This window comes from Monopterus albus, unplaced genomic scaffold, assembly GCF_001952655.1.
Source record: "Monopterus albus unplaced genomic scaffold, M_albus_1.0 scaffold39.1, whole genome shotgun sequence".
Lineage (NCBI taxonomy): Eukaryota > Metazoa > Chordata > Actinopteri > Synbranchiformes > Synbranchidae > Monopterus > Monopterus albus.
This window is the reverse complement of record NW_018127919.1, coordinates 2,730,738-2,753,190: the sequence shown is the minus strand read 5'-3', so window position 1 is coordinate 2,753,190 and position 22,453 is coordinate 2,730,738. Positions and strand designations below refer to the sequence as shown.

At 38.1% G+C, this 22,453-nt stretch overlaps 2 protein-coding genes across 7 annotated transcripts in view; one reads left to right on the top strand and one right to left on the bottom strand.

The window, feature by feature from the left end:
- The window catches only part of npas2 (neuronal PAS domain protein 2), a 42,359-nt gene extending 20,851 nt beyond the window's left edge, over window positions 1-21,508 (bottom strand). For 3 of the 6 annotated variants that reach the window (XM_020599069.1, XM_020599074.1, XM_020599073.1), the window contains exon 1: window positions 17,114-17,460. The gene's annotated coding sequence lies outside the window, so the exon portion shown is untranslated. Of the gene's footprint in view, window positions 1-4,358; window positions 4,671-17,113; window positions 17,461-21,474 lie in introns of those variants that run through there. The other 3 variants (XM_020599070.1, XM_020599072.1, XM_020599071.1) reach the window with 3 other exon arrangements.
- The window catches only part of brwd3 (bromodomain and WD repeat domain containing 3), a 22,940-nt gene continuing 21,479 nt past the window's right edge, over window positions 20,993-22,453 (top strand). Inside the window, exons 1-4 of the mRNA XM_020598872.1 lie at window positions 20,993-21,208; window positions 21,380-21,438; window positions 21,544-21,573; window positions 21,757-21,816. Coding sequence (XP_020454528.1) covers window positions 21,175-21,208; window positions 21,380-21,438; window positions 21,544-21,573; window positions 21,757-21,816 — 183 coding nt within the window. The 5' untranslated portion in view covers window positions 20,993-21,174. The remainder of the gene's footprint in view (window positions 21,209-21,379; window positions 21,439-21,543; window positions 21,574-21,756; window positions 21,817-22,453) is intronic.

Genomic DNA, 22,453 nt, shown 5'->3' with positions numbered 1-22,453 from the left:
TTGTCACCAGCCACTAGAAGGCACAGAGCCCTGTGAAGAATGCCTTAGCCATAATGAAAGGCCTTTACTGTGAAGCAGCAAGTGTTAATTACTGACCGACATCATTTAGTTCCAATACTAAAAAGTAGTGTGGATAGGCATACAAAATGTTTGACTTAGAGAGGTATTGTGGCCCTTATTGACCCATTTTTATAAATAGTGAGTGTATTTTAAACATATCTGTGACTTTTTATTCACCCAAACTTGTTTAGATTTCCATAGGTCCACCTTTAAAAACAGCCCAGATTCCTCCCCTGACCTGGAGCAGGCTTTTTGGACTTTCTTAACATAAAATTAACATTTTACATGATCACCTACTCTGATTGGCTGGAGTTAATGACTCAGCTTCACCCCAATTAGAATAGGATCTAATGAATCTTAAGATCACTGTTGCTCTTCACCTTATGTAATGGCTTTGGCTGGAAACATAAGACAGTATAGACTTCAACCAAACATTTCAGAATAGAAGGATTCGGTTGGGTCATTTTATCAAGGCTAGTCCAAGGCAGCTAGTTTAGCTTTAGCTATTTTCATGTAGCTCCCTACACTCCCAGCATGCTACACAACACGTTGGGCTTACCCTAATGTATGCGATTGTAACATGATGTCACATTTGGCATTGTTTCAAAACTGCTTGCTCTCCAGGCAGGAGATTTAAATTTTTAAAATAACACGGCAGAGACAGGTTTCAGTAATTTGACAGCAGCCATCACGCTGATCCATCTCAAGGCTCATCTTTTTTTTTGTTTATCTTACATCGTATCAGCTCTTTTAACACTGGAGGCTTAGATTCACACCCCATCTCCTTCTTCAAACCAGCAGTTGTGAAGCATAAACACAGTCTTTACCTACTTTTAAAGTGTTTTGCTGTGATTAACATTAACCATACCTTATCTGTTCTGTAGATGCCATGTCCCCACTGCTACCTAATCTTTATTTTAGTTGCCTGAACATAAAGTTTTTAACAATTTGATATTTTGTTTCTGGCTGGCAGAACAATGTAAATTTGTTCAATCTTAGTATAAAGATCGAAGAAGGTAGGAAAGACTCAGTTGTCCAACCTGATGAGACAATCATTTTGTCACATGTGATCTAGTACAGATTTAATTAACACTTTTTATTTTTGTCCCATTTTGATGATGTGCACATTCTGTAGGTGTGCATTTCATCTTATCTCCACACTAAACACTAGAGTAAGATCAGGCACACAGTACGGTCACAAAGATAAATCATTGTATTGCATTAGATAAGATTAAAACCCAAACTTTTTAACCTTCTAATACTCAGAACTGATTTTTAATAGATGGTGTTTGCTGGGTAATTCATACAAAGATGTGCAATTTCTCTCTAATCGACTCCAAGTCTGTAGTCTACTGGAAAAAAACAGTGCAGTTATCATGCTCACAATTTACAGCTCCAAATTAGAATTAGGACTTAAGCAATTACCTTGCATCTATACAGACCCAGTTTATAAATAATTCAACAGGAATTTTCCAGTGACTTTGGATTTTTAATAGAGTTAGACTACATGATTTGTCAGCTGTCAGAGTTTATACTGAGGTACCCTAGCCCTTGAATATCTTGGGGCATATTAGGCCATGATGGGCAATAATGAAAATTAAGCAGAACAGCTTTACAGAAATACTGCATCAATGTGATGAAGCAACTTGGTTTGTCTTGTGTTTAATTTACTGGAATAGCCAAAAACATGCCAGTCCATAAGCAGTTTCTCAAATGATTTTCCAGAAACTATCACTATATATAATCAATATAAAAACCATATTATTAGCGCACACTCCTGGTTTTTAATCAGCAAAGCAGTGGTATAGGATAGATGAATTATATCAAAAAACTGTGGCACCGCAGGAATTTGTGCGTTATTCTCATGCAATGTGTATTTTAAGGTGTTCCCACTCAGTGATGCAAAAATCAGGGAGGAGAGAATGGAAATTTATACAAATACCCTCAGTGCCCAATTTACCACTGCTGCAACAGGGGGAACTGAAATGTACTGTTAGGAGAAAGCACGTGTAAATTTTGCGGTGCTGCTGTTAGTCATCTGAGACCTCTTACGTTAAGAACGTGTTTGAGAAGGGAGAGGGTGTTTATAAATCACATCACTCGCCAGAGGAGAATGTGAGGGCCTAGTAGCTACAGGCTTTTGGGTCAAACCATGCTTCAGTTACTGAACAAAATAAACAACGATGTGACTGGCAGGAAACTACATGATCGAAGTTCCAAGATGCATTTGTTGAATTCTTCAATCATATTAAAGTTTGGTTGCTGTAAACTTTAGACTTTCTTCTTCCTTTCAGTCCACATGGGTGCAACAGCCTTCAGGAAGCAGATCAGAAGTGAAGTGGAGGTGTATTCAAATTAACATAACTGCAACTGTGTTCATTTACATCATCAGTGCAATATTTTCCATGCCTGATAGTCATTTCTGACAGGTTTAGTAAATATTCTCTCCTAAAATAAATGTGTACTGTCTTTATAAAGACACATGATAAATGGTGTAAGATATAATAATGACTTTGCAAAAGGCAAAATTGAGCAATAACAAGTACTGAAAGCACAAAACATGCACATCTTGTAGTTAAAAAAAAAACCCAATGGCTAGGCCAGCAGACACTAAAATAAATGTTTAACATCAACATAATACAATGTTGTTGACCATATTTTTGCCAGTCTCTTCCCTGGAATACCAATAAATCCACCAATTAAGTGCTGTTGACCATTACGGTGGCTGTGGCTCATGAGGTAGGGCAGTCGTCTCCTGACCAGCAAGTTGGTGGTTCAACTCCCGGTCTCCCCTAAGTGTCCCTGAGCAAGACAGTGAATCCTGAATTGCTCCCGGTGGCTTGACTAGCGCCGGTGCATGGCAGCCTGTCGTCATCGGTGTGTGAATGTTGTGTGTGAATGGTGTATGATCTTCTGTAAAGTGCTTTGGCCAGTGCAACACACTGTGAGAAAGTGCTATATAAAATACAGTCCATTACTGTTATCAAAAGACCACTGACCCTTTTTAACTGGGTTCATGATGCTCATGCTAATATTCCACCTGCTCACACAGAAACACAGAAAAATGAACCAGCTAATAGACTTCTATGGTGTTCTAGCCAGAAAGCTCACAGTGTTTTTGCAGCTCGTGCACGTCTGGAGTACTATTCTCTGCTTGTCTAAAAGTTTACACTGCCTAACCACCTCCACCTGCATCAGCTCAAGCCGCCAGGTAAACAGTAGCTGGGCCTGGACAAACTTTGTTTAAGTCAATCTGGAAATGTTTGTTTTAGCATGTAGCTCTGGTTGCTTTAACTTGCACTGTATATAATCTGAAACTCATTTGCTTCATTTCCCTGTAAAATGTTTAATGTGGCTAAAATATAGGTTATTTAAAAACCTATAACCGCAACAATATCCAACATCTATGAGATCAAACGTATCTTCTGGTCCTTTAGTATATTAGTCCACATATACAGTATATATACATTTTTGCATACATAAAGTATACAGGATGTAAACATAAACAAAACTTCAGTATGCTTTTAAAAAGCTATTTTCTGAGTTGCAACTTAATAACAAAAAATCCACATTTGAAAAAAAGTCCAATTTTCCTGCTCTGTGTTCTGGTGCAAGTAAAGCTCTCTTAAAGTGCTAAAGAAACAGGAAGCATCACTATAGGTGACACATCTACAAATGTAAAACAGTGGGAAAGCACTCAATGACCCTTCAGCTTCCTGTTGACACAATTTTCTTTATAAGACTACATCAAACACAAAGGAGAAGCCCAAAAATGAGTCGAGTACAAGAAAACAGTGGGTTATTCAGAACTCCAGCAGACTTACATCACCCTGACCAAAGCCCAAACTATGTGAAGATTTCTTTTCCTTTAACATTATCCCTTTTTGCTATCATGTCTTTGAGGAGCCTGAGTCGAAAACCTCTTCACTGTTTTGCCATGGATGTCATCAGCTGTTCTACAAGGGAAAAAATAGGTTATTCCAACCTTGTAACCAGGGCACTTGACACTGCCAGCTGAAAACATGCAGCATTCAGCAGCGCTGCTTCGCCTACATGTAACGGTGTAGATGTACATACTCGTGTATTTGACAACATACATCTTCAGCCTACACACTGGGTCTTCACTGGGTCTTGGCAGGAGCTAATCGTGCAGCAGACCACCTCCGCTTTCATTTGGAGAGCGGACGCTCATGAACTTTGATGGTATAAACAGTTCAAACGGGAGGCAGCAATATGCAAACGCTATGTGCTGTGCCAGAGATACGCCACATTGAACGCTTAAATTAAACCCCACATACCTTGAAAACACGTCTCCGGCAGAAATAAAGATCCACACTTAGATTTAATCAAGCTTGTCATTTTTTTAACTCCAGCATAGCTGCTGAGCGCAACTACCAGCGTCTGGCTGACCAGGCGGGGGCAAATTGTATAACAACTAAGTTAATAACGTATTAATCGCCGATGGGCTGTCTTGTTTTAATCAACAACACACGGCCAAATTCCCCCTCCGTGGTGTTTGCTATAGTTTCGGTCTGTGTCCGTCTATTTTCCAGGCGCTGTACTCCACATCACCGGCTGGCAGCGGCTTGTAAACAGGACCAGTGAGTGGCTGAGAGCAGAGAAAGTAGGTCAGCTGGTAGCTCAATACTCTGCTAACGACGGGAACCGAAAGAGACCTGTAGTGACTGGGAGGAGGGGACAGAAGTAGCCTAATCTTTAACCTGTGCTTTAATGTAATAATGACACGACACTAAAAGGCATTTAGAGCACTGTTAGGGTGAACTGGGTCCGTAATGTGCGTTTAGTCGGGATGGGAAACTGAGTGGAGCCATAGAAGCATGACAGGGCTTTAATCTATAGGGCTATATCCACATTTATCTAGGAAGAATAGGCTGGTGTAAAAGTAGGGAACTGACATTATGGAAAATGTTTATTAAAGAGCTGGAGCTTCCAGGTCTGACAGTCTACAGAGGAATGGCAATGGGGAGACTCAGTGTTGTCTATTTTCTGACACAGCAGATTAGCCTGTCTGACCCTGGCAATTCGTTTATAAACTAGTTATACCTTGGCGAAAAGCCTAGGCCATACAACAAGATGCCACTCCAATTCCTAAGCAAGGCAAGAAGCTGAAGACTTGCTTTTCTCCTACTTTGCCATGCACTTTCTTTTCTTTTTAAAACAACTTCCAAGTTGCCTTTTCACTCTCCAAATGTGGGTCAGCAGTCAGCATGACTGTCACAGGCTCATAATGGACTGACTCCAAATGTTTACCGTGACCATTTAAGACAACCTCTTTACTTCATGACACTATTCTGAGACACTAAAGAAGGTTGTTTCATGGCGCCTAAGACTCTAAAGCAACTAGTTTAGTAATTAGTTATGTCTATAGACCGTAGATACATATCTCTGTTACTACCATATATGTTGTCTTTTTTTGCATGTTATGATGGTTTGACCCTGACAAAAGCAGCAGGTGTAGATAAAGTCACATCTAAATATCAAAAGGTGCTTGATCCCATGGACCGCAATCGCTTTCTGGCATACAATCAGTTTTGGTACAAATCTGTAAATGCTGTGATTGCTATATATTTTTACTGTATTATTTTAAAAACAACTCAACATCTATAAAGTTACATGCAAACACCCCTGTGCATTTTGCACACTGGATGCAGCTGAACTACGCTATATGATGGCTGCTGGTTACATGACCAGTCTTTGTTTTCCACACAAAAAAAAGTCATATTAGCAGACCACCTAGTAAATATTTATGTGCAGTACTTCGACAATTAATATTTTTCTGATCAAAGTTTAGGATTGGAGTACATAATTGGTTGGAGAAGTACAGAAAGAATCTTTCGTCTCATAAATTTCCACGTCTTGAAATTAGTGACAGGTTTCCGCCCTGCTCTGTAAAAGGGATGAGAGGGGCTGGTTTGATTGGCCATTACCAAAGCCCGCCCTGACTCCACTTGCTCATAATGCATTCCTCCTGCTAAAAATTCCTCCTGCATTCCACCTCTCTTTCACACTGACTCAGGCTGCACCCAGTATGTGCCAACACCAGTGGTCACCAACGCTGCAGAATTGGTCCTACCTAGTATATGCACTCTCACCTAGAGTTTAAACCTACTTTACCACTGTGCCCTCTTTCGGGAAAATAGAGCCCAAAGTGTAAAATCTCAGTTAATACAACTTTAAGATAACTAAGCTAAAAAAAAAAAAGTTTGTTACAACCCAGTTTGTTGCATTTGTGAACATGTGATTCCAATGTCAAAACCAACCAAATGGCTACCTCTGCAAGACCTCATTGTTCAACATTTTATGATTAAGATAGATGTTCATGAGCTTGAGACACACAGTTGAAGCAATGCTAGATTTCCTGATTACTTATCACAGCAGCCATCTTCACGTAATGACTCACACATTCCCACAGCAGATTTAGACAGCAGCTGTTGTAAGAGTCTACATTTTGATGACTGGTCTGGCTTATGATATGGTACTAGTGTGTTGCAACTTTCACCTGCTTGTGAGACAACATCAACTAAATGGTCACATCACATCTTTGTGCTCAGTGGATTTTGAGTCTCTGGTATTATACATTTTGTGTTGTATATTCTAACATGGAGGTAAAGTAGAAGTTTATGGACAGAATAACAGCAAATCACATGGGAAAGAAAACCCTTGTTTCACAGCTTCTAACCTTTCAAGCATGTTGCACTTCAGCCAGCCCAAACACAGTGAGGCCACCAGGCACCACTGAGGCCCCCTACTCTTGCCAAATTCAATTCCCAACACTGGCCCTTTCATGTGTGGAGCTCCCACTGTGTGATCACACTGGCTGTTCCGGTTTCTCTTATGTCTAAAATACATGAAAGTCATGTGGATGACAGACTGAGGTGGTTGGTAGGTATAGGCAAAGCCAAATTTCAATTAAAGTTGTTTCAGTAACTATGGCAACGTATGAAAATTTCAATTATATATGTATATATACACACATACATATATGTGTGTATATATACATACATACACACACACACACACACACTTATTATACACATATATAGAGCTGTGGCTCACCTCAGCAAAATATGCTGTCAGTCTGAATAAACCAGCACCAGAAATGTTCCATTCAATCACCTGTATGGTGATGTTGTCCTAGTGAATACACAGTATTACTGCCCATGCATGTCAGTAAATTTGCAGCTAGAGTAAACTGTAATACTTTCTGCCATCAGCAGCAACCATGGCGCTTGACCAAAGCAACAGTCATTTTTGCCCTCCTTTGTGGCCTCATTTGAAAGCCATGCTGACTTATATTTCAGTCAAATGTGATTACTTTCTAGGGTGTAGCAGATGTCTCAGTTTTTTGTATGGGGTACTCTATTATACTGTACCTCTACCAACATTTATTTATATTTGCTGGTTGCCTTTCTGAAGAAATCAGATTGGAATACAGCCACAAATTTTTATTTTACATTAAAGCTTACAAAGAAGTTGGTAATTCTGTAATGTAAACCATGTGTGTACAGTTAACTGTTAACAGTTTTCATCTACCTACATTTATTCAGCTATTTAAATTAAAATATGTCCGGAGGGGCAGCACAGTTCTCCCTGTACCTGCGTGGGTTTCCTCTTGCAGTCCACAAACAGGCAGGTTAGGTTATTTGATTAATCAAAATTCCCTATAGGTGGATAAATAGGTGGATATATTTAATGCTTCAGATAAGTTTGGATTATAATGGATCCTAATGGTTTTCTGGGGCATCAGTCATCACAAAATGTTTAAAAAAAAACTCAACACTACAGTTCATTCTGTTATGACCCATAAACACAACAAGTAAACAAGGAAAATTCAACTTGCTGTGAAACAGCAAAGTGTGCTTACATGAACAGAACAGTAAGAACAAAAACAGCAAGAAGTCACTTAGATTTCTCTCCTTTGACTCTATCCTGACATAAAATGGGCATACAATGACTCTGAAATAGTTTCAACATCTAAGTAGCAGGCATTCTCGTACGAACAGTTTCATCATTTGAACATAGCTTTGATCATGACGATCTGAGATCTGGTTTGGTTTATATTGCGATCAGATCTTGAAAACCAAAAGCAAACACAAAGGTACTGATGTTTACAAGAGCTAGAAATAATGCTATAATGCATTTTATTTATAAAGAACATATGATACAGATGGATGCAATACACTGTGGTTCACAGAGATGAAAAAAGACAAAAGAGAAGTACAAAACTTCTAAAAAACAATCTGCCTATAATTACATGACAGAGAAACATGGTGACTCCGCAGAACGATGAGAGGAAACTGTCTAAACACTGTGACCTTCAACACACAGAAATCATGCAACATGATTTCAATACATTGCAAACAGCACAATTCTATCCATCAAGAAGTCTAGTCTGGAATCACTTTACCAGTACACAAGAATACCAAAATGATGTCAAAGGCAAAAGGTCTAAAGTGAATGTAACTTTTCTATACATTTTAGGGATTTATTCCCAATAGTTCCTGAAAAGTAACTATATCACATTTGTATGATCATTTTATGTTTAGTTTTTGCAATCATTATTAGTCCCTCTTCCCTCAAGCTCCTGTATCCAGTGATTTCTGAAGCTTTTAAGTGAACAATTTACATCACAAGAACTTCCTACTGTGGATCTTTGTGGACTTCTGAACTGTCTGTACCTGGAAAATAATGCAGATTTAAAGGCTTATTTACCGCTGACCATCTTACTCATGATGATTCACCTAGTGTATTTTCGCTATGCTAGCGGCATGTCGACAGGATATGTCGGTTGGCAGGGTGGTCGATCTGTCACTTCGATTCAAACTGAAATATCTTAACAACTACTGTACTGTACCCAAAACCTTCAGGTTAGCATTGTCATTGTGAACATGTTAGCATGCTGATGTTAACACCTAACACAAAGCCTGTAGCTAATGTACCTCTAAAGCAATACCCTAACATGATAGCTTTGAATGACTCAAAACAATTTAATGACAATATGAATGCGGAACCACTGCCACTTGTTGTGTAATATAATAATACACAGTACATACTATCATCACAATGTTAAGAAAGTAAACATGGTATAGGTCCATTCTGAACTAAACTGTTGCTATGCCAGCGACCAACAAATGTGAGACATCTAACAAAGACGTCCCACATTTTACTACATTATTCACCCTCCACCTACACATTAGTTCTGCTCTTTTATGAAGGTTATTCTATCTGTTAATGTCATTTAGTGCTCATAAGGAGGACTCACTACATTATAAATGCCCAGTGTCAAGTTCTTTACATCCTGTGCCTCTGCCTCATCTTTACATTAGTGAAAAACTTGGATTATTTTGATAACCACTCAGACATTAAGGCATATCACCTCTAGCTACATCTGTAATACTGGTATTGATAATGTGATCGTGGCCCTCTGCTGAGGCACTGACAGTCATTAATTAGTGGTACTGCTATTCGCTCTGTGTTCCCATGGTAACAATGTGTGGTGTCTACTTTCTTCTAACCAAGGCAGCTATGTCCATCAAGTCACTGGTTTCCATGTTCTTCAGATCTGGGAGATTTTTCATACAAACCTCAGCAACCCATTTCTTAGTCTGAAGAATATTAATGAGGTGACAGACAACAACCTGGCTGTAGGCTTTCCTCATTATAAACACCTCAATTCATTTATAATATGACTGATACATGATTTAATACTGGGCTAAACGATAGGCTAAATAGAGAATTTACTGTTGCATTGTTTTTAAATACGTATATGTTAGATAATATTCAATAAAGATTTTCTCATATGACACTAAAAAATAAAGATGAGGACAAGGAATGCAAGAGGAAGGTCTGAAAATATGGATAGGTAGAATACCACCATTCATAGTTTAGTCTATAAATGAGGTAAAGCTTTTTAGAGAGCTGAAAATAATAAAGACATGATAAAAAACTAACTAAAAAAAAGGTTGAACTAGCTAAATTACTAAATGGATTGTTTGCTGCATTACATTACTGTTTGGAAGAAAACAGCATTTCTTCCACTGAACAGTCAATGGAAAAAAGGAACTGTCAGCTGTCAGTGATGAAACAAAGCAACGTGCACCTCCTTAGCAGCGTTTTCCCACGAGTGCTGTCCATCTCAGCCAAACCGCAGCTTCACACTAATCCTCCCCTGGGCAGCAGCTGAACCCTTGCACTCACTGAGCTCTACTCACTGGACAATCCTGTCACAGTGCAGGTTAACACATCCTCACCTGCTGTGTGCTAGGGAAAAAATACATTCCCTATGCTCTTCATAACTGTGCCAGTGTAAACAAGCTAAATGTGGTACTTCATTTATGTTATTTTCATTCTGACATTTGTCCTGAAAGTCAAATAATCAGCCAATCAAAAAATAAGCAGTTAATTGTTGTAGTAAATTATCAAGCAAATATTTGATTTCCATTATGTTTTCTGGCTATAACTGATTAACTGACTGTGTAACCTTCACTATTCAGTCAGCTCAGTCCTGCTCAGTTTATATTTTATGTAGGCTTCTTTGACTTACTCTCTGTTTACTCTTTATGCTTATTCAAAAACAATGATTGTCAATGATTTTGATGAGACTTCACCCAAAGTGCCTTGTAATTACACATTCACTGCATAAGCACAGGCTCACTGTGGGTGGCTGCATCCTTTGAATGTGAAAGCAGACCTATAAAACAAACATCCTTTCACCAGGTAGATCCACTCTCAAGTTTCCTTATAATTATATTCTTTCAGCGATTCCAATAGAATCACCAAATTATTTCAGGCCTATTATTGTCGGCTGCTGCTCAGGAAAAGATGCAATTTACCCAAGGCAGTGTGTGAGCAAATATGTGGGTCACAATTCTAGGGCATGAGTGGAAAGGGCAATGCAGCTCTTTCTTTGCTGAGCTTTCTCATGCTCAGATTCATTGGTCATATCTTTGATTAAGTTCGTAGCTGTGAAAGGGTATTGAGCCTTTTAGTGTATACTCCTGCAAAAGAAACATTTTGAGGTAATAATCAAAATAATACCATCAGTGAGAGTTTGGCAGCTTGTGGTTTTACACTCTCTTATGCACAGGCTCTGAACTCAAATAGCCTTTCACAAGCAGTCCATGGAAAATATTACCTTATGTCTCCATTCCTATCTATTGCTAGCTCATTTTCCTTGTTATGAAATGCTGCCATCCATATTTCCAGAGCTTCTCCCTGAAGGAACACAAGTCTCTCCTCTTAGATTAGGTTTCTCTAAACAGGCAAAAGCAGCTTGTCATAAAATGCATTCATCTCTCTAAGGAAACAGGTAAACAACTATATGAATTCTGTCTACTTTTTAATCCACAGAAACCATAAGTACACGACTATACAAATCTTCCATTTCCAGACTGAAAAGGCATTTGACATATAAAATGACCTTACTGACAACTACATTTTTCATTCGTTTTTAAGGTAATTAACGCTGCAGTTAAACTACAGGACACGGAATCACCTGTGGACGGCAACCTTTTTTTTCCCACCTGAGGGGTTATTCACAGAAAAAAAACTACTGCACACATAATAACAATGACTAAGAAAGTGGGTTAATAACATCTACATTTTTAATGGTAAAAGGCTGGATCATTAGTTGTCTGGAAAATAATAACCGCAGATTAATTTTCACATTTACTTACACATACGCCTGATTACTGTGAAATACAGCTCATTTGGATGCTTAAAAAGACCACAGTCTGTGCGAGTGGAATTGTGCACACATTATTAAGGATAACAGCTCATAATAATAGGGAAGCAGACTAATGTAGTGAGTGAAGAAATCACACTTCACTGTGATAATGATTCATTCACCCTGTTGAGGTTTCCTTGAGCAGCCTTTAAATCACTTCCATCTCTGTAAAAGACCCTGTCCTCTGATCTCCCTGCAGATGGAGGAACAGATTTGCCCCACAGATTTCCACAAAGTATTACACATTCTTGTGGACTTTTAAAATGCACATATTACATTAATCAATTTTTAAAAAATACAGCAATAGATGAAAATCACCACACTGTAAAAAAATGAATAAACATAAAAAACAAGGAGGTACAAAGATAGTATGCAGGGCTGTTTCCAGTGGCTTTGTTAGATACTATATGCAGACTTATATACTTAATATGTATTACAGACACAATAAGTTTCCACCATGAATGGGTTTGTCAACCTAGAAAAAATAAAACGGGTGAATTTTAACTCTCAGACAATGCATGCTAGGAAGTCTGCTAGTTCAAATTGTGAAATTTGTACAATTTTATTACCAACTATTTTTATGTGAAAAAAGAAAAATCTTCCTTTAAAAAATGAGAACTTTATGGTAATTCACAGGTATGGGGTTTTCCAGTTACAGTATTCTAATTTTGGCATGTAATTTTACAGTATATTTTTGTAATTTTATTACCATTTCCATGTATGTTGGAAATACAGGGAAAATCTGTCAAATAAACAGGACATCTGTAAATTAAAGAGGAAAATTCTGTAAAATGCTATTTTAGTGTTACCATAATGTTCAGATTTTACTTCGTGACATAGCAGATTGCAGGTGACCTACTGAGCAATAAAGAACACAGGAATGCTCTGCTCATTCAGCAGCAAACCAGTCAGGTTGTTTACGGTCTTCTGCTGCATTGTGTATTTACTCCACAAAAAGTAACCACACTGTAATGCTCATGCAGCCAACGCCCTGAGATAAAGGTCTGAACCACATCTAGGTCACACACAGTTGCTGGTCCCACACATATTGTGAAACCACTTGGGTTTCCTTTTTCTTCTTCTGAAACACAAAGTGTGTTCACACTCCGTTTCTGACAGTAACATGTAATTGTTAAAAAATAGATGAAAGCTGTACCTCAAGTCCTGTGACTCAGCTATATAAAATAGACAAGGTCTCCAAAAAACAGGGGAAAATCTAGAATATGCAGCAGACAGTGCAGCACTCAAATGTTGGCCAAATTAATTTCATGAACTTCATTTATGCTGATGACATATTCACTCCTTTGAATGAAGAGAACTATCTCAAAAGCCTCTCAGAAAATGTCAGGTCACTGGCGTAAATTTTGCTTCATGGAGATTCTGTAGCACTGCAGTATCGTTGATAAGGTTTCACATATACGGTTCAAATATTTATCTCAGGTAATGCCACCCATTTTGTGCCATGAATAAAAAGAGAGGAAGCAAATTCACATAATGCAAGTCTTAGCACTGGAAGCAGCTAAATGTCTTAAACATACCACAGTGGATCTGAGTGTGAAGCCACTGAGGACAAGGATTGTGTGCTTTGGAGCAAGAGATCAATGACAGCAGCAAGGACAATGACATCTGTAGAGTCACCGGAGCTGAACATTTTATCTGTCATACAAGGTTAAAGTAGGTGGTACTGTTTGAATACCAGTCACAATCTCAAGAGTCATGTGCAACATATAGTTCCACTGACCAAATGCCAGTGACACCACAGCATGTATCTGAACAGTGCAGCATGAAGCAATGAGTCACATCCATGCTTCATGTTATCAGCATGTTTGACTTGCCTCTCTCAGGGTTTCAAAGTCTCCTATAGCAGCACAGTATCTCCCTATTTTCCCATCTACTCAACAGTTGTTGAAATTATAACAAGGCACCTGAAGCCTACAATTTGGACTTTTCTTCTCCTTTTTTCTGGATATCATAGGAATGTCATACCAACACAGTATGACAGAAATCCTGTAGTTTAACATAATAATATAATAATAATAATTCCTCAGCAAGAGCAACAAAGGAGTGAACCCTCTTCCAGGATGGACACTAGGCAATCATCATATTGTACTGTAATTCATGAATGACTACGCTGTCCCTTTGTGTATTTAATGTTCTCTAATTTGAAGAGGTTAATCATATCTTTTATTCATGTTATAAAGTGGAAACTGTTGCTTTCTTCAGAAGAGAATAAGCCCTCTAGTAATAAAGGAACTGCTCATCTGCCACTTGAGCAGGCTTTTCTCATAAATCCCAAATAAAAGAACAAGTACTGAGAGAGTTTTCTTTTATTTTTATAATTTTGTTTTTGCAATACATATTATAAAAGCTCAATTCAAATGACTGCTTTGGACACAGAGTAGGCTACATGCCAATGAAATATCCAAAATGCTAAAGTTGGCAACTGGACTTACTAGAGGTTGCCAACTTTAGCACTTCATATACCATGACCTAGACGTCTGAGACTCTCCACAGACATGCTGTTGAAGCATCAATAAAGAATTTTATACCAGCATCTACCATGAACAGCATGTCACTTTCACAGTCCACTGCATTATTTTATAATGTACAGATGGTACTAGTACTTGTTACTGTTTCATCTGTAATGTGCCATGTATTATTTACATTAGCAGACAATATTGGTTAATTCTTGTTTCTTGCCTCTGATGTCTAGGTCAGGTGTTTTTGTATTGCCTGTATAGAGATAAACATGTGAATATTAATACAATGTAAATCCCAACAATGGCCTGTACACACACATTTTAAGGCAAGTACTGTATATGGTTTAGAAGGCAAATGTACAACTTGTGATGTTTGTTGCCAAATTTCGCTCCATTTCATGTGTGTCTGAAATGAATCAACATGGGCTCAACATTCAACATTCACTCTATGTGAAGTGCCACTCAGTTTTCTTAAAGAGACAGAGGACAGAAATGAGCATTTTCCAGTTGCACAGACCTACACCATTTGTGCATGCCGAGTCACACTAAGCAGCTCTAGCAATATGCAGACTAGCATTCAGTTTAAGCTTGCAGGACATGGCCCAGTAACCTACTTTCCCAAGATTCATGTCTCTGATGTTACATGATCTGTAACAGAGACAAGGCTGTATGTCATCAGTTAGCTAACCTTCACCACAGCATAGTTTTAACAAAAAGACACAAAAACCTATAACTGCTTAAGCAAAAACAGAATGATCACAGTTATTTCTCAGATAAAGAAATCTCCAAAAGGCTTAAAGCTCAGTTTACTCTTAAAGGTGAAATACAATGCTGTAAACTGATATTCCCTGCATAAAAATCAGCAATGGCAAGGTGTCAAATTAAAAATTAGAACATGAACCCATAGTTGTTTGTCATAATTATGAGATAAGCTATAGTTATAAGAAATATGGAATAGATTATATTTGTAACACACTTTCTCAAAACTATGCGGCATAAAGTATCTTGTATCACAGTGTTTTACTAGAACTTCACACTAAAACTTGACATATGTACAGTAACTTCCTGGATTCTTGAGTGGCAATAGGACAATGCCTTGGGTTTCCCACTTTCTCTGTGTACATCCCAACCCATTACAGTCCATGTATCAGGTGAACTGCACTGCAGACTGTTAAAACCCATAACCTGATACCCACACACCATTCCTCTGAGCTTCTAGGTCAACATCAAACTCAAAACCCACAGCAACTACACAGGTTAACAAAGTGTGTAGACCATGCCCCACTGACACAGTTGGTGCATGCCTCCTTGTTTCAACAACGTATGATGTGATAACATGAACTGAAATAAGACTAAATACTGAATTTCTGGTCATATGTTGCTGTTTGTTGTAGATATTATCAGTTTATTTAGCCTACTTAAACAATTTGCTTATCAAAAACTACAGTACAAGGGGTAATTGTGAATTAGTAAAAGATTGATCAAGTCAGCAGTTTAACAAATTTAATTTATTGCCAAGGCCTGAATTATACCCCTATCATTTCTACAAGTGCCACAAATTGACTTACGTACAGAGAATAAGATATCTCTCAGCAGGGTGCAGCCAGAAAGGATTATGATTAGCTCCAGACCTCTGTTGGCATAAGGGCAACCACCAACTTATTTAGGCCAAAATGAACATTTGGCTTGTAAAATTTGCTGTAGAGACAATACTAAAAATTACCTGAAAGGAGAAGAAAATAACATGAGTCATGAGGCTGGCCCAAATGTTTAGCAGCGTGACGTTAAAGAAGAAAAAAGAAAAAGGAGCATATGGTGCTGTGAACACCCCAGTTCAGTCAGTCATTGAACAACCCTTCCTGCCCCACTCAGCTGTCAGCACACATCCTCCTCACTACTCAGGTCTAGTGGCTAACCTCAGCACTGAAGCAGCAGGCCGCCAAAATGGCTCAAGTCTCAACATGAGTATACCTGGATGGAAATGCAGAATTATTATTAGGACAATGGCATTATTTGCAAAACCCTGACTCCTTTAAACCGCAACTTTTTTCTGCATCAGGTCCATGAACAAAGTTTCCACCCGCTTGGCATCACTCAGTCTAACATAAAGATGTCTAAATTTTAATGAAACAAGAGCCTTTCCTTGTCAGCCTCCTGTGGTATTTTAGCCCAATCACATAACCCAGCAGGTAGCCTATTTGTCTCTTCATACACAAGAAAACCAGTCACATTTAATCCTGCTCAAATATTACAACATGTTATAATATTTCAGATAACCCCAAAGCAAAAGCAGGTCTCCAGGTAGCTACTCTATTTCGATGCATAGCCTTCATCATAGCCCAACAACACTTCATCAACAGGGTCTAGATTCAATTACCTGCCACACAGCTGGTATCAGAACAAATGTCATCCTCTTAAAATACACTGGGCACACGGGCCAAGTTACATTGGTACATGCATCCAAAACTTACAAAATCGCAAAGTACTTAAGAGCCATTTAAAAACGTTTCATTCTGACTAACTGAAAACCAGTTTGAAACAGACTGGATTTCTTCCATTGATAATTTCTTAAATTTATTACTTTAGGGTTTTTTTGTTGAGTTACTTTACATATTTAGAATCAAATTAAGTCGGTTAAAGAGATGGAGAAAGAGGTGCAGTAAGAAAACTGTCTTCCTTGACAGTAATGGACTACTATAGACTTTCTAATTTTAACCCTTAACGTTAGCCAACGTCAAGCTAAACCTATAACAAAACAGCCAAGTAACGGAACAGATACCGTGCTGTCTGAACCGTTAGCCCGAATGACACAATACTGGAAACTTACCTTATTCTGCGGAATAAGACCAGACGAATCCAGATGAAAACCTGGAAAATAAGTGGTGTTTTAACGTTAACCGACAAAACCCCGATGTCCTAACATTACACACGAAAAAGTTGCCCAGAAACTGCCGAGTCAGTCTGCAAATAATTATTACCGGTGAATGTGAGATACAGTCTATTGAAAGGTAAATCCTGATTGAGCCCGACCAGACTCAGCCCGCACACCTCACGTTTTACATCTCGGTTTCACTGAGCTACGATGAAAACACAGTTAATTGATGTATCCACACACACAGACGAGGCTGCATGAAGAGTTGCCTGCAGCCCGTGTGCGTCCACGCTCAGAGTCCCGCCCACTGGGCTATATACTAGGCTAAATAAATAGGGTTAACCTATACCAGCGCGCCCGCGCGCGCGTGTTTTCAGTAGATGGGTGTGAATAATACTTTAACTTTTATTGCATGGATAGTAAATGAAGAAAATGAATGCGCTCCATAAATCAGTTAAAAAGCCTTTATTTAATTACCTGATTATGCGACGTTCAACAGGTTATATAAAGCTGTAATGGTTCCAGTCACTAGCCTACACTGGTGCGCTGTTATTGGTGTGAGTCATAACTTTTGGTGTGAGTCACACCCTACTTTGAAACTCCACGATACAGGCCTATCTGATCTTCACATGCTGTCTTGGGCAGATCAGCCAGTTCTGAAAATGCCAAGACAAATGCAGTGAGATTATCATTTTCCCACGTTTCACATAATCTAACAAATCAACAGATGCTGTAGCGCCACCCATAGGTCAATCAGCAGCCTACAATTCAATTTTGTAAAGCGTTTAGATTTAATAGACTACTGCAATGAAAAATACTCAATCACAAATACAAGTCATGGATTAAAAATAGTATTTGAGTAAAAGTATTATCAGATAAATATACCCTACAAGTAAAAATAATTGTGCAGAAAAATGCATAGGCTATAGTTACTATGTGCAATAGCATGTTTGTGTTTTAACTTGTTGTAGTGTACCCATCTTACTTCCATTCTGTTTGGTTGAATGATACATCACTACTTTTAGCTATGTTCAAAAATTTAATCTGCCACTTAGTAGTTGGCAAAATATAAAATGTTGTAAAATTTCCGTCTTGAAATAGTCCAAGAAAAGTTGCATTAATTAAAAATAGCTTATAAAAGGTACACACTTACAGTACTTAAATTCAGTACTCTATAACCAATAGTTCTTCTCAATGTACAAAAATAGAATACCAGGTTTCAGTAACAAGCTCACTACAATAACGTTTTGTCTTGCATTTGTGATACTGTATGTCAAATACACACTGATCAGCATGTTGAATCTATAGAATCTGTGACAAAACAGAACTGACCTGAACACACAAACCCAAACTAACATCCACCTGAAAAAGCACAGGATAAACATTATATACTGAACACTCCAAAAAGAAAAACACAACCAACCCACAAAATATGCTTTTTTTAAAACTCTAATAGTGATGTATCATCTTGTTCTTCACTTCTATTGCCAAGATCACATTTAATCTTTTACAGTAGTCTGACGTGAAGCTTTGATTTTTTAAAATGTATTTATTTGGCATACTACACACACTTAATGAAAGATTAATTGTGTCAAATAAAAAGTACCTTTGACATTATTGAAAGAGTAGTGAATTTGGCAGTAAACCGCATGTGCCCTAAAACATTTAATCTATATATTATAGATTAGAAGCCACAGTCTAAAGGTGCATGTAAGTTTCAAGTTTAGTATTGACTACTCACTGCCTGTTTAAATTACTACAGCCTAAAAACACTATGGCTCAGCAGCAATTCTTCACGGAGATAAATATAAGTGAACTACACTATTCCCACAAATTTTTTACCTCACAATCTAAAAATATTTTTTAGACCATATGGCTCTATATACCTGAAAAGGTGATGTTGTGGGAGCTGAAATTAGTCACCTGCAGCATATTCACACATCTGGATTGTTGTTGCCACTGATCACTTCTGCATTACCAAGCCAGTTTTACTGTCAAGCAGCTACTCATAACTTATCACTGAAGGGCACAGGGACTCCAGTTTACTTCCAGGTCTTCAGGAGGTCTAATGCACTGAATCTGGCCTTTAATCATCAAAACATCTGCTATATGAGAGGCCAACATACTACTGAGTCAGGTAACGGTTCTCCACCACCTGTCTTTGAACTGCAAGCAAAATTCAGTTCCAGACTAGGATGTCAAATCCTTTGTGTTCAACTCCTCTGATATTTTATTCATACAGAACACCACAGCTCAATTTTATTGATACACACACATATACAGCCAGTCAACAATTAATTAGCAGACCACTGTGCATGCTATTCAAGAGAATTACCTTTTTATGTCCACTGAAGAGAGTGGCAGAACCTTGCTGGGAGAGTATGCATGCGAATGTGTGTGAAACCACAACTTGCAAAAATAACAAAAATAATAAAATCAGTCTACCATACAGTTGTAATACCAGGCTGTGATGGATGTCATATCAGACATGGACTTCCATTCTGATCCATGGAGGTTTGAGTTTTTAAAAATGTTAGGTTAAAAGATGATGATGATGCAATCTTTCTTAATTCTTTAATGTCAGTCAGATAGAGTAGATTTTAAAAAGCATGAATTAGGATGTTTCACCTCAGTTATCTAAGAAAGTAATCACATCACCTTGATTATTCACTGAGACATGTTCTCAAAAGTTGCAATTTTCAAGGAATATATGGGTTTTTTGGTATGCAGGCTTCAACTTCAGTGCAATATCACACTCGTGAAATTTTGATTCTGTGAATTACATACCATTATTATAAAGGAATGTGCAAGTCAAATTCTGCATAGTATGTCTAATTTGTGTGTACATTTGCATTCTTGCAAATAATTCAGTTTTTTGTATATTAGAAAATGAGTTGCTAGAAAGTTTAGGTAATCATCAGTCCACAGTTAAACAAACTATAAGTGGAGGCAGTTTAGTAGTACTGTGGCATTAAGTACCCAAGGTTTGCCAAAGAGCTTGTGGCCACTTCACAGTACTACTGTGAAATTGTTCTGTGGACCAATAAAACCAAAATTGAACTGGCAGCACTGAGTAACATAAAAACAAAATCCCAACAATGAAGTATGGTGGTATCATAAATTGACATAATTTGCTTTGCTGCCGCTGGGATTGGACAGTTTGCCATCACCAGGGGAAATTAATTCCCAAGTTTATCAAGGTATCTTATAGGATAATGTCAGAGTGGCTGTCCACCAGCTGAGGCTCAGTATAAGCTGAGTGATGAAACAGGAATATGAATTTCAACATCAAATTGAATCTACTATACAAAATTACTTAATATAAAATCCATCTTTTGCAGCAACCCAGTCAGAGGGCAGACCATAAATACAGCAGAGGTGCCATGGAATAACCTCAGGAGAGCTGTTCACAGCAGACATCCTAACAATATGACTGTGCCGATGCAGTTTTCTAAGAAGAATGGTCCAGAATTCCTCCTGCAGGTCTGATCTGCAGCTACGGGAAGCTCTTATTTCAGGTTATTGCTGCCAAAGAAGATTTGACCAGTTATTAATCCAAGGGTTTGTTTACATTTCCCACAAGAACTGTGAATGTTTTATGAGTTTTCAGTAAAGACAAGAAGATTATGATTGTTCCTGTGTTATAAGCTTTAGCACATATTGTCTATACCTGTGACATAGATGAAGACTACGGGGCATTTTATAGCACATTAATTTAAAAAACACGATTATAATTCCAAGGACTTTTTTTTCTTGCCACTGTATGTAGTACATGTAATCTATATGGGTGCAACATGTTTATTCATTTTCAATAAAGAACATAAAACGTACAATAGTGTACTTTCGCTGGAGGGCGCTAACACAAAGCACCAGGTGGTCTGAGATCAACTTGAGAGAGGAGGAGGCCATTCACTAGCCTGTTTTAGCTACACACACCTAGCTACTGTTAGCTAGCCGGCGGCTAACGAGCAAGCTAAAACATCAGTTTGTCTTAATGTCGCCTGTTTTATCAAGTGATGGCAAGAGAACAGTGTTCCCCAACCGAAGCCGGTAAGTGCTGCGCTTCCCGTTGTTTCGGGGCAAAATATTTTGCAATTACATAGTTTGCAGTTGTGTGTCAGTTAACGAGCTAAGCAACCGAGTGCAGCCCAAAGCTAGCTAGCGTTAGCTCAATAGTAACATTAGTTAGTATCAAGTTAATGCACCTTTCTTTCGTTTCAGAACTGTATTACCTCATTGCCAGATTTCTACAGTCTGGACCCTGTAAAAAAGCGGCACAGGTAACGCCCTACAATAAGCAAGATATTAACTCATACCTGTTATTTATCGTTTTAATGGGTAGCTAATACTAGCAGCTAACGCTAACTGTGTCTGTCTGTTGTTAGATCCTGATTGAGGAACTGGAGGAGTATGAGGTAGGTTCAGCTGGACCTTTCTGTTTTTATTCTCGTGTGTGGTCTCCGTAATGCTGTCCGTCTGATCGCTTTTTGAGAAACTTTTCAGAAATTTTGGCCGGTGTTAAATAAAGAAGCGTGTTACCGACCATGGACGAAACGGGCAGTTTTTGCCATCTCTAACACCTTGTCTTTTAACTTTAGTTGGTACCTCAACGATGGAGTTGGGACGGAAAGAAATACAAACGGACCTTCCAAGACTGGGTGAGAGTGAATTGTCACAGTTAACCTTTTAATCAATTAAAACACGTAACTTCGAATCTTATTGACAGGCGCATATTAAGGGGATGGTTATATCTTTAATTCAATTGCCATCCAGAATAGACGCAGTGGTGATAAATTAAAATTTATTAAAAAAGAGTTTACCATGTGTATTAATACAGGCCTGTTTATAAATTATTGTATACAGGCTTTGCTATTGTGTGCGCCAGTAGGAGGGGAAGAGATACATGGGCGGATAGTGATAGGCTGAGCCACATCTACAGAGTTGTCAGTCTTATGTTAGAGCCAATTAGCTCACAGTCATGTTTTGGGGCGAACCGGAAAAATAGTAAACTGCTCTTGTGATTGGCTGCGAGGTTTTCTGCCTCTCCTCTTTTTCCCCTTTCCCCGTTTCTTTCTTGCTTTCAGTTTGCTGCGTTACAAAAACATGTTACAAATTTTAGATGTATACTAAAATTAACTAGTGATCTTTATAATAAACAGAAAGAGGTGAAAAAGAAATAAAAATGTAAAATAAAGTTACACATCACGATTATAATTCTCTAAAAGTGCAATGGATCATTATTAAAAAGCTTTGTTTATGTTTAGTTTTTTCATTATTATATATATAATGATCAGA